Source organism: Mustela nivalis (assembly GCF_964662115.1).
Source record: "Mustela nivalis genome assembly, chromosome: 16".
Classification (NCBI taxonomy): Eukaryota; Metazoa; Chordata; class Mammalia; order Carnivora; family Mustelidae; genus Mustela; species Mustela nivalis.
The window spans coordinates 66,085,136-66,097,353 of record NC_139035.1 but is presented as its reverse complement, the minus strand read 5'-3'; the positions used below and the strand labels follow the sequence as shown (position 1 = coordinate 66,097,353).

At 51.5% G+C, this 12,218-nt stretch overlaps 1 protein-coding gene across 2 annotated transcripts; it reads right to left on the bottom strand.

Moving 5' to 3' along the window:
* Nucleotides 1–421: 421 nt before the first annotated feature.
* On the bottom strand, nt 422–11,149 carry CD5L (CD5 molecule like). 2 transcript variants are annotated; one of them, XM_082703217.1, is made up of 6 exons: nt 10,395–11,149; nt 8,200–8,226; nt 5,339–5,689; nt 3,948–4,265; nt 2,928–3,252; nt 422–1,840 (listed from the first exon to the last, which is right to left on the bottom strand). In XM_082703217.1, the coding sequence occupies exons 1-6, from the start codon at nt 10,420–10,422 to the stop codon at nt 1,759–1,761; spliced, it is 1,131 nt and encodes a 376-aa protein (XP_082559343.1). In that variant the 5' UTR covers nt 10,423–11,149; the 3' UTR covers nt 422–1,758. The 2 variants fall into 2 exon arrangements, with proteins under 2 accessions (XP_082559343.1, XP_082559342.1); XM_082703216.1 differs by having other exon boundaries at nt 422–3,252; nt 10,395–10,764.
* Between the last annotated feature and the right edge of the window lie 1,069 nt (nt 11,150–12,218).

Sequence of the window (12,218 nt, the reverse complement as noted above, 5' to 3'; positions counted from 1 at the left end):
AAGGGTGTCAGGAGGGTCTCTTGTGGGAGAAGGCGTAAACCAGCTCACAGTCTCCGACCTACCCAGGATGTATCCCCCCAAATGCAGAGCTCCGGGTGAGCGCCCCACTGGCCCAGGGCTGGCTGGGGTGTGGGCTGGCACAGCTCCGGGTAAGAGACCCTGGAGGAGGCGAGGGGCACGTCTAGGGGGACGCGGCAGTGTCGGAGCGCTGGCAGCCAGGGTCACAGGCTGGCCTGCCTGGGTTCCTCCGAACCCACCACGGACGTGCCCTCGGCCCTGACAACAGGCCGGGGTCGGCTTCTCGGCTTGCTGTCCTTCAGGGACATTATTCAAACGACTGTCAGCTCTCGCTTCTGGGACAGATTCCCCCCATCTCTCCCAGGGGGTCTTCCTTTTGTCTGATTGGTTCTCAGGGGACTTATTGGAATGGAAGCAAATGAAACTTTAATACAGAAATTGAGGGAGATTTGAAGTCCCTTTTGTGACACTCCAACCCTGTCCACTCTACTGAGGATAAACAGCTTTTCAGGCACTCGGTTCTGGCCGCCCAGTGGCCCTCCAGTTTCCAGCTACAATGGGGTGAAGGGGACAGGACCCTCCTCTGTAGGGAAAACCAGGAGCAGCTCATCAGATAAAGAGAGCTGATCAGATAAAGGCGGAATCTCTTCATGTATCTAGGGTAGATCCCAAAATGTTTTCCAAGGCCTTGTCCTCTCTCCTGGGGAGCCCGATGGCTCTAGTTCCCAGGCCAGGGAAGAGCCAGGAGCGGAGGGCTCTGTAATGCGCCTGGTCCTGTCGGCAGGCAGGTTCCTGCCCAGCGGAGCCCCCGAGGCCGTCGCGGAGGAGCGGACACACCTGCTTCCCGGCGGCAGGGAAAGCGCCCAGCACGGGAGCCGCCGCAGAGACCGAGTCTGCTTCGTTAGGGAGCGAAAACGCAGGCCTGCCCCGGGGGCTCAGCTTAGCCTGAGTCCCAGGCTGCCGCGCCGTAGCCTCGGGTCCTGAGCCGGCACCACTGCGCCTCACACGTGCAAGTGCCAGTGTCCGAGGGGTGCAGTGAAAATGGTGTCATCTGGTCGGCAGAGGCCCGACTCCCACCCCCAGCCTCCTTCCGCCTCGGCCTCCCCTCCTTCCAGAGGCAGCCCCGTTGCCAACACTCGTTTCCCTGGATCCGTTAGAAAACACTTGTGCGATTCTCCTTGGTAAAGAGCAACCCCGCTGGCTGGCTGTGGCAGACGGTCCCCAGAGGGGCTTTATTGCCGATACTGGGAGGGGGGCGTGCCGTGGCTTCCAGGTACCATGGAAGCATCCGGAATTACAGGACACTGCCCTGCTCCCGGAAGAACGTGCTGTCACCAAGAAGCAGAAGGGCAGTGAGGTGCCAGCCATGGTTGCGATCACCTGAAGCATGAGAAACAGGGCAAAATGCTTCTAAGCTTTCCCCCAAGTTCCATGTAGTGGTCTGCTTCCTTTCATGCTCTCTACAGACACAGAGGACGCCCAGCGATGGCCCATACTGGTCAGAGCACAGGGCTGGGGATCCCAGGCGGGGTGAGAAGAGGCAGCACAGGCCAGAGCCAGTGTGGAGGGTCCACGGCGAGGAGAGGGGGACTGTGAGCTTGTCTTCCCGGCAGAGAGCATTCAACAGCTCCTGTCTCCAGGTGGTGATGGGAGTGCTTGGCTCTAGAGCAAGGCAGGGCACAGGGTGCAGGTGCATGCTGGGGGCAAAGTGGGAGACAGGCACAGCCTGCAGCCCGGGGCTCAGGCCAGACCAATCAGGGTCCCTGACGAGTAGGGGACACTTGGGACTGGGGGCTTCTGGTCGACCATCAGGTAGGCCGGGCTACAAAGAGAAAAGGATGTACAGTAAGGATGGGACACGTCAGAAAGGGTGATCTCATTCAAGCTCAATGAGGCTAGGAAAGAATATTGGGCCCAGAACAGGAAAGAGAAGCCCTCCCAGACCCTAATCCTACACACGTCCCGCACGGAAGTGAACCAAGGTGGAGTCCGCTGCGGCCTCCCCAGGGCTCGCTCAGCCAGCGGCTACAGTGTTCCCGCATGTGAACACGTCTCGCCCTCACTTGATCACGGAACTCTTCACGGTCAATGGGACCAGGGTCTTCCCATTTTACAGATGAAAATAATGAGGCCCTGAGTAGTTAAGTGACTAAGTTAAGAGAGCCTCAGGATGGCAGCATCAGCACTCAACCTGCAGACTTCCAGGACTCAACCCCTCCTCTCCTGGGCACTAGCTGTTCATCCGGCCCTTGGTCAGCCTCCGCCCTCACCGGACTCCACAGCAGGGTGCTTAAACCAAGCAGCCCTGCATTCCCACCCGGCTCGCCGCTTGCCGAGCTGGGCTTCAGCCCCCAGGGACTGAGCTTGCATGGTTCAAGTTGGGGCAGGACTCCCTCCGCCCGTCCCCTGAAGAGGCCTACAGTCCCCCCACTGTCTGGAAAGACTGTCTCCTGGGCATTTCCAAAGAGCCTCTCCACCCCAGCCCCATTCCCACAGGTTCACGTAAAATCGGTGGAGAGACGTCAGACAGAATGAGGCGGGACCGTCTCCCGTGGTTTAAACTCTGGGTGAGAGGGTTGGGGTCTTCTTCAGTGTCAGGACTGGTCACTTTAGTTATGTTCTATCATTTCAAAGCAACTTTCTATGATTTTGGAAAATTGTTTATTTTCTCTAATTCTCACTTTTGTTCCTGTTTTCATATAAGGGTGTGGTTTCTAAAACCTCTCTTGCCCTCCCATCAGTAAGTCTGTGGTATGGGACTCATTATTCGTTTCATCCTTACTTCTGTTTATTGCTGAAATGCCTCACTAGGATCCCCTGAAGTACGCGGAGAGCAGGTGAGCACCGCGGCGGGGGCCGCCCTCCCTCCTCTCCCCCCCATGACGTCCCCGTGAACTCTGCTCCAGGACTTACCTGCACAGACCACAGCCACGTCCTCGGCATGGTTGCAATTGTGTCGGCCCCAAAACCTGTGTGGACACTCCTCCAGGGACCTCTCCTTCCCTGAGCAAGCCACGTCGTCCAGCCAGATGCGGCCGGTCCCTGGGCCAAATCTTCTCCGGGATTTAGCAGGTGGAGAGAGGGACGGCCCACAGCCCAGCTGCCTGCATACCACCCGGTCCGCGGCTTCTCCCCAGCCGTCGTCACAGACGGTGCCCCACTGGCTCTTGTGCAGCACCTGCAGCCGCCCGGCACAGCGGCCCTCTCCTCCCACCAGCCGCAGCTCAAAGGGATCTGCAGGTACAGGAGGGAGCAACGGTGGAGGCGAGCAGGGGACAGACAGAGGACCTGCTCTAGATTCAGATCCCACCAGCCCGTCAGACCCTCCGCCCAGCTCCCCTGCCTACATCCGCTTCTCCCGGCCTGACCGAGTGTCCCACGTCCCTTCCTTAACCAGGATTTTCCACTTCTCTGTCTAATTCCTAAAACTCTAATATTAATAATGACTTTCTGATCGCTTTTGAAAATCAAAGAGCTCAGCAATGGACGGTGTGTGCTCTGTGCCCGGTACGCAGAGTTCAGTGTGCTAATAGTTCACAGTCCTCGGGGGCTTCCTGCTGCCAAAACCACGTTCCTGCACGAAGGGAGGCATTCGTGTCAGCGTCTGCAGAGGCACCAGCAGGCGCCTGGGTGGCTCAGTCGGTCACGTGCCCGACTCTTGATTTCATCGGACTCCACGCTCGGAGAGGAGCCTCCGCGGGACTCTCTCTCCCCCTCCTCCCACGGGCGCACGCTCTCGCTCTCTCTCTCAAATAAATAAATTAAAATCTTAAAAATAAATAAATAGATGAGCATTGGCGAGCAGCACAACTAAGCGAGTCTGTCCCTGCGCCTTGACGCGTGGCTAGCTCTCTGGGGATGCCGGCTGGCCGGAACCCAGTGCGGCCAGACCCGGGAATGGCTCTAGCGTCCGACCTCGTGGGTTTTACCTTCACATTCCACCCACATGTCGTCATCGTGGGTGCAGTTGCTCCTCTCCCAGGCCCCGGCAGGGCACTCCTCCAGGCTGCGTTCTTTTCCTGAGCATGATGCCTTTCTCAGCCAGATGGGCCCTTGGCCCTGAGTGGCTTTGTTGCAGCATTTCCGGGTCAGCAGGGCCCGTCCACATCCCAGTTGCCGGCACACGACCTTGGTGGCGGCAAAGCTCCAGCTTGCTTTGCACACGGTGCCCCACTGCCCTTGGTGCTTCACCTCTACCCGGCCCTGGCAGCGCTGGGGGCCATCGACCAGCCGCACGTTCTCTGGGACTGTGGGAAAGGGAAGAGGAGGAGTCTGTTCAGCAAGAACATGGTCTTCCCAGAATAGAGCCCCATGGGCACATCCCTCTGCTCTTCGTGTCTAGTCCAACGTGCTAGAGCGCTCGGCATTGTCCAGCAGATGCTTGTTGAAAGAGCTGGATGAGTGAATCGACAGAATGAATGTCATTTTTCAGTTCCAAGTGAATTAATTATTTCTGTAACATTTTTAGTTTTTCAAATTATTTTCACATTTGTATTCTCATTTGTTCCTCATACGAGGCAAGTAGATGGATCGCATAGATTTTTAAAAAATAAAATGCAATAGTGACATACACAATGTGTCCGAGCCCCAAACTTCCTGGTTCATTTTTAGCATTATCACCCGGGTACCATGGATTAGTGCTCCCGACTTTCAATCTCTCTAACAAGTAGGAATGAGATCTCAGCATCAGGCCCAAAGATCTGTTGGCTGTCTCCCTGGTAACAGTCTGCTTGGTGACAAAGAGAAGACAGGGACCAGCTCCTCAGGCAAATCACAGTCTAATGGAAGTGCAGGCAGAGAAGGGATTATTAACGCCCAGAAGGCGAAGTGTCGTGTTGGTTTCCTAAAAGCATCTCTTGCCCGCTCTTTCGTTGGTGGAATCTTTGGGAGCTGGAAAAGCGTGCATGGTTCTTGGTTTCCTGAGGAGTGAAGCCCAGGAAACATATATCATACATTGCCAGCTCGTTTCTTCCCCAAACAAGCCCCTGAGCTCCCGACACAGGCTACGCTTTTCAACGAACACTTAGTGGGGGATGGGTCTGGATGTGCCTGTGTGTGTGTATGTACGTTTGTGTGTGTGGCCTGTGTGTGTGTATGTGTGTTTGTGTGTGTGTGAAGGAGAGAAGCAGGCTCTCATGTAGCTGAGACTAAGCTGAATTCATTACCTCAATCAAAGAGCAGGAAAAATACCGACTCTGCAGGGCCCGCAGTTGAAAAGGGTGAGGAGCTAGTTAGCCACCTGTGAAGTGCACAGGGTGTTAAGACAGGTGAGCGTGGCCCACGGGTTGGGTGGAACAGGGTGCAGGGCTGCGGTACTCACACCCACATACAGCTCCCGCGTCCTCCTTGTGGCTGCAGTCGAAAAAATCTTCCCTTTCACACTGAGACAGGCTCTCTTCCATGCCATTGCATCGGAATTCTTGGACGAAGATTTTTTGATCTTCTTGTGTCAGTGGCCCAAATGCAGTACCACTGATTGCCTTCTTGACCGCTCCACAACCCAGCTCCCGGCACACCACAGCCGCGTCGCTCTCGTCCCAGCCGTCATCACACACCGTGCCCCACTCGCTGGCCCGCTGCACCTCCACCCGCCCTTCACAGCGGTGGTCACCTCCCACAAGTCGCACTCTGGACAAAGGCCCTCCAAAGCGATGAGAGCTTGGCTGGGCATCTGGAGGATGAGAGAGGACTCAGGCATCTCAGAACACGCCCACCCTTCCCAGAGGGTGTGGGATGCTGGGGGCTGAGAAAGGAGGGCTTGGGCGGGAAGTGGAAGGAGGGGCTCTTCAGGACCCCATCCCTAAGTTCTGGTTCTGCTCCACTCCTAACTTACCCTGCTAAGAAACTCCGCTTCAAGACACCTAGGTCTATATGCTCACACCGCTAAGCAGCGGGAGCCCTGGGTCAGAACACAAGTGTAGAGATGTGGTCTGTTGTGTTGTCTTTTCTTGACTCTGTCTCTCCCCATGGCAGCCAGACTGAGGCAGGCTCTCTAGATATAATTTGGGCTGAACAACCTCACTCTCTTTCTCTCCCAATATCCATGATCCCCCGTTACCCATCCTTGCTGCTTCTCATGACATCTTCCCATGCCCAAGAACCCAGCTCAGACGAATGCAGAGAGCAGTGGGTGAAGGAAAGTTCAGAGCCTTGACTAGTCCGATTCTTAGTCTAGAGGGTTCTAGGGCTTAGGGTAGAAGACGACCTCCCCAGAGCCTCCAGATAAGTTCTGAGGAATCCAGGACATGATTCGGCTTCCCAACCATAACTCTGAGGGTGGAAAGGCTAATGGAAATCTTTTTCCTTCTTCCACCAAGAGACGGACATAGAGCGGAGATGGCTGTGGGAGAGCAGAAAAGAGCCCAGCAGGCCACACGCTTTTGTTGGCGTATATATACTATATTCCAGGTACTGGTTCATGAACTCAGAGCAGTGCTGCTCTCCAGCACATTGTATTTAAGAGGTCTGGGAGCAAACCCACGAGGACTCCAGTAGCCCCTGGGTGACAGCATGTTACAGAGAAACTGAATGGTCCCTGTCTCCATGCAGTGGAGTAGTTGACATAGACAGGTCTGGGGTACATGGTGGGGCCACATCCGACTGCTGGTCTGTGGCCTACCTTATTTCAAGCAGTGTCACCTATGACCACGTAGGACATGTGGGTGACTCCGGAACATGCACAGATGGAACATGAATTTGGAGGACCAGATCTTCCACCATCTATCCTGCCTCAGCGCTGCACAAACACCCTAGAACTTGGAATCCACCCCAGAAGAAGCTTCTGAGTGAGAAGGCCCTGAGCTGGTTGATTTTAGAGTGCATTGGAAGTTGACATTTGGGTTGTTCATCTGTTTTTGTGTCTCCTTTTCTTCCGTGTGTTTTCTGAGGGAAGCAATGAGTAGAATGGAGACTAGAAATAGATTTTAAAATTTAACTACAGAAAACCGAGAAAAGTTTTCATTTATGCACACTTACATTTATAAGGTACAAATATAACTCAAGAAGAATCATTCAGAAATAGCATTTGGGTCATTGTAAGATTTGAGTTTAGACAGGCATTATTGTGTACCCCAGGAAACTCTAGCTATCATGATGATGCACATGTCATCTGGTTTTGAATTGTAAAATTCTGGTTTTAAATGAGTCTTATTTTCCAGGGAAAGTAGGATTAGAAGACCCCCTTAGAAAGAAGAAGCACATAAGAAAGAAACAGCCCAAGTGTCAAAGAAACCCAGCTGAGAAGAGATTTGAAAGCCAGAGAGAAGGGCAGAGGGGTCATTGGGACAGCTGCCTCCCGGGCAGTGTCTTCAGCCTACTTTGTTGGCTGACAGCTCGAAAGCAGGGCTGGGGTTGGAGAAGCAGTGACCTGGGCCGTGGGAAAGCTGTAGAGCTGTGGTCCCTGTACCGACAGCTAGGACAGCCCTGGACGCCACGGGGAAAAGACCATGAAATCTGATTGATGCACTGAGAACCCAAGACAGCAATTTTGAAAGAATTGAATTACATTCTGCTGGTGTGGGGTCCCCCATGTCCACTGCAGAGTCTATGGCTGTCCCTCTCTGGTAAAGTCTCTACCATCAAGAGAGAAAGACCAATGGAATAATGTATAAGAAGCTGATGGTCCAGGACCAACCACCTTGAGTCTGGAGATCACAGTCTTCCTCTTGACAGACCCATTCTCTGTGCAGCTTATGCATGGTCCAAGGACCCCTTACTCAGGTGGCCAGTGGAGACTGAAATCGAGCCTGCCTGCTGCTGGCCAAACCACATGCTGCACACAAGTAGATGCATTTCTAGTTCAAAGGAGCCATGCAGGTTGGCATAGGGACCTGGAAATGGTAGAGCCAAGCAGGGCAAAAGGAAGTTCCTCTCCCAGATACACCAGCAAGAGAGAGGTACCTTCTGAGCCCCCAAATAAAACCATCTATTACTTGGAGGTGGCCAAGAGTTTTAGGCCACAGAGTCCAAGTGGGAGGGAATCCCCTGCAGGAAACACCACCCAAATCCCGTCCAGGTTCTGGAGGTGGAAACCCATCCACAGAGAGGATGGATTGAGATACCAGAGAGGAGATCTACTGAGGTTCTATTGAACTAGAGCCTCTACCCACGTCCTGAGTAAGCATCAAGATTTCCATCTCAAGAACTTGGAGGCCTCCCTCTCAGGAACCCAAAAAGTCTTACCTAAGAGACCAGGTCCAGTGCAAATGGCTGAGGAGAGAAGAAGCAAACGAGTGAGATCATATCGTCAATCCCAAGGCTTTGTTCAAATAACACAACTCTCTAGAAAGTCTTTGGTAGACTTTGTGGGGCAGCTAGAGTGCTGGGTACAGAGCTTCCAAAGTCAGTCCTAGAGAAACCTCCTGCAATGACCAGCCCCAGAGGACACAGGGACACTGACTGGGAACTACAGAGACCAATTCTACCACAGCCCAACCTATTTCCTGTACATGTGATGTAGCTCTGCCCCAGGCACGGATAGATTCACTTTCTATTCTAGTCAATTATGTTAACTGATTACTGCCTGGAGTGGACAGGTGGTGTGCAAGTCATGCTGGAGGCCACTGAGAAGGCTCTCATGAAGAAGACAGCGAAACCATGGGGGCAGAGGAAAGCAGGAAAACCGAAGGATTTGTCTGTGTCACTGGCACTGTGCTCAGGCCGCTGCCAGCGCACTTTTCCTGGAAGGGGCCGGATCACAAACAATTTGGGCTTTGTGGCTACCTGGTCTATTACTACCCTATGGCCCTGTCACCGCAACATGAGAGCACAACAACGTGTGTATATGTGCGTGAATGAGCATGGCCACGTTACAATAAATCTTAGTTTATACACACTGAAATTTCAATTTCCCTTTCACAAAATAGTATTCTTCTTTTGATTTTCCCCATTATTTAAAAACGCGAAAACCATTGTTAGCTTGTGGGTTCAACAGGTCAGAAAACAGCTCTAAATTTGGTTCCAAACTCAGCACATCGTAAGGACATCATAATTTCTCCCTATAGGACCCCTGGGTGATCAGGCTCCTCTATGCATTAGGCTCCCGTCTCATGACACCCAGAGACCTGTGCTCTGTGCCCATCAGTGGTCCCCAAGGTCCTAGGCATTCTGAACTGCAGAACAGTCGTGCTCCTCGCCCCCCAGCACCTTATGAAATATTTCTGAAGGAGCTAATATCTTTGGTCTAGAGCCTTTAAGGCAGATACAAAAATTTCAGTTTCTTATTCTGAAATATTTTCTTCATTTCCCAATAATTTCTAAGTAACTCTAAGCCCTTAATCTTCAGGACGTGACTTCTCTCAGACTCAGTATGACCTTGTCTGTAACTGTCTAAAACTCAAGATTATATTGCACCCCACACATCTAGTAAGGAGCACAAAGCCTGCGTATACACAATGGAAACCACATGTGCCATGCCTGGTATGCGGGTCTGAAAGTGATAGAGCCCAAAAGGAAGTTGAACATTCTGGAGCAGGGTGATGATGGGTAGCCAGACCAGAGAGGCTTCGTGAAGGAGATGGGGCTGAAGGAAAGTGGGGAGAGGTGATAGGATGCTCCTGAGAGGGTAGAGCTGGCTGTCAGGTGATACAGGGAATGTACTGGTGTTTGGGAACTTGGCAGCACCCTACTGAGAGCACCTAAATGCCAGTGTGAGCCTTGGTGATGCATGGGATCATCAAGACAATAAAATGGATGTGACTGATTAGGGAAGAGACCTTGTAGGATTGTAAGATGCCCCAAGTTCATTATCTCATGAAAAGTCTCCTAACAGACCTCCAAAGAACATACTATTATCTTTACTTCACAGACGAAGGTAGGATACCAGAGAGAGAGGGCAATTTAACTATTCAGACAGCTAAGAAATATAAGAACAAGGATTGAAACCCGGGTCCTTTGACTCCGAAATCCCCATTTACAGTACCTTAATCTGGGTGATAAGAAACTGGGGGACACTAGAGCAACGTTATATGGAACACCTTTGAGGGGAAACTGGACAGTATAACCTGTGAAAGTGTCTGTCGGGCAGTGCTCTTCCTCTTCTTGTCTACCCGCTGTTACCCATGGTTCAGTTGTCTTCTTATAAAGAAAAGATTTATGGAAATTTTTGTAAAAAGGGAAATGGGATGAACTATTATAAATTTGTTGGTGCAAATAAAGGGAAACAGAAAAAGCTTTGGTGATCCAAGTGGATTATAAATTAGGTATGGATTAAGTGGCTTGAGTTTGGAACTTAAGTAGACACAGAGAAGGCAGGAAAGCAGGTGAAGCCTCTCCTGGAAAGGTAGCAGGATCTGCACCTACTGGGCAGGAAGAGCACACTCCTGATCAGAGCTCCGGGGAGACTCTGAGTCTCAGCCGGCAGGGACAGAGGGACTCACCGAGGATCAAGGGGAAGAGCAGGGCCATGAGCCGGGCTGCCGGAGATGCTGAGCTGAAGTCCGAGGCTGGGAGGAGGTCCTGGAGCAGCAATAGTCAGCTGTGGCCACCAAGTGTGCCAGCAGGACAGAGCAGAGCAGGTCCTGTCTGCAGCAGAAGCATTATCAGAAGCCTTATCAGATGACCAGATGACCGGAAGCCAATGGGCACAGGGGGCAGAGCTGGTGGAGCTGGACTCGCTGAGTTCAGCATATCCCCAGAGGAAGGGAGGTGGCCAGAAATGGCAGAAAAACACAGAAAAAGAAAGGAAACTATAAAAAACCCCAAGCTGTTCTGCCTGGGTTCTGCTATATCCCAGCTCCATCCACCTCTGGACAAGAGAAAAGCCAGAGACTGTAGAAAACATCTAGCTTGCCCTTGGAGGCACCATAATCTAGAGACAAGGTGTCAATCTCTGCATCTAGGGCTGGCTTTCCCTTCAAACCAGCTTTTCTAGCGCAAAGCAGAGGGCTCAGCCCACGGATCTGCTCTTCTCCTGTCCTGTCCTGGTTTATGCCCATCTTTGGAAGCTGAGTGGAAAAAGGTCCCTGTGGTAATGAAATCAAGTCATTCTTAGGACCAGTGTATGATGGACAATGGTTTAGCAGTAAGACCCCCAGTTTTCCCAGCCCCCAAGCCTCTCCCACCTAGTTATTAAGCACCACTGTGTTTCAAGAGCTATTCAGCACTGGACTCTGGGAATACTCAACTATATCCATTGACAATGCTCCTGCTGCTCCCCCCAAGGTCGTTTTCCTTCCACAACTACACATTTTCACTTCTCTGTAATATTCAGGTCATTCTGCATAAAGATTGGTTCATTACAGACCTCTCTGTTTAGTCTTGTTTTTCTTCACCTACTTATTATTGTTTTCAGGAGAGAGTTCGGAGCAGCCTGAGTGCTAGGGGAATATGAGGGGTGCAGGGAATACACCCATGAATGGAGGAGTTGGCACTCCATGGGACATGGTCCCGTGGCTGTGTCAGCGTGTGGAGGCAGCTGTGAGAGAGGAAAGTACATGACACTTTGGGAACACAGTGGAGGAAATAGTTACTTCTACTTGGGGTTAATCAGGGACTTTACAGAAGTGATGACATTTGAGCGGGAAGTGAAGGGTGAGTGGCCTGGGGATTTGGAGCAGAAAAGGCTTGGCTCTGAGGATGGAGATGAATAAAATGGCGTCATCCATCTCAGAGATGAAGGCTGGTCTGGAAGGGCTGGTCTCAGCCTGCTTGGTGGTCAGGTGTCAGGGATACCAGTGTCTTAAAGTACACATACCTAGTAGTGCAATTGCTGGGTCATTGCAATGGCAGCTCTATTTTTAACATCTTGAGGAACCACTGTTTTCAAGGGTTACTGTGCTAGCTTGCATTCCCACCGACAGGGTAAGAGGGGTTCCCTTTCTCCACATCCTCACTATCATTTGTTGTTTTCTGTCTTGTTAATTTTAGCCATTCTAACAGGTGTAAGGTGGTATCTCATTGTAGTTTTGATTTGTATTTCCCTGATGGCTAATGATTTGAACACTTTTTCATGTGTCCATTAGCCATTTGTATGTCTTCTTTGGAGAAGTGTCTGTTCATGTCTTCTGTTCATTTTTTGATGGGGGTTATTTGTTTTTTGGGTGTTGAGTTTGAGAAGTTCTTTATAGTTCTTTGATATCAGCCTTTTATCTGAAGTGTCATTTGTAAATATCTTTTCCCATTCTATGGGTTGCCTCTTTGTTTTGTTGACTATTTCCTTTGTTGTGCAGAAGATTTTTATCTTGATGAAGTCCCAAAAGTTC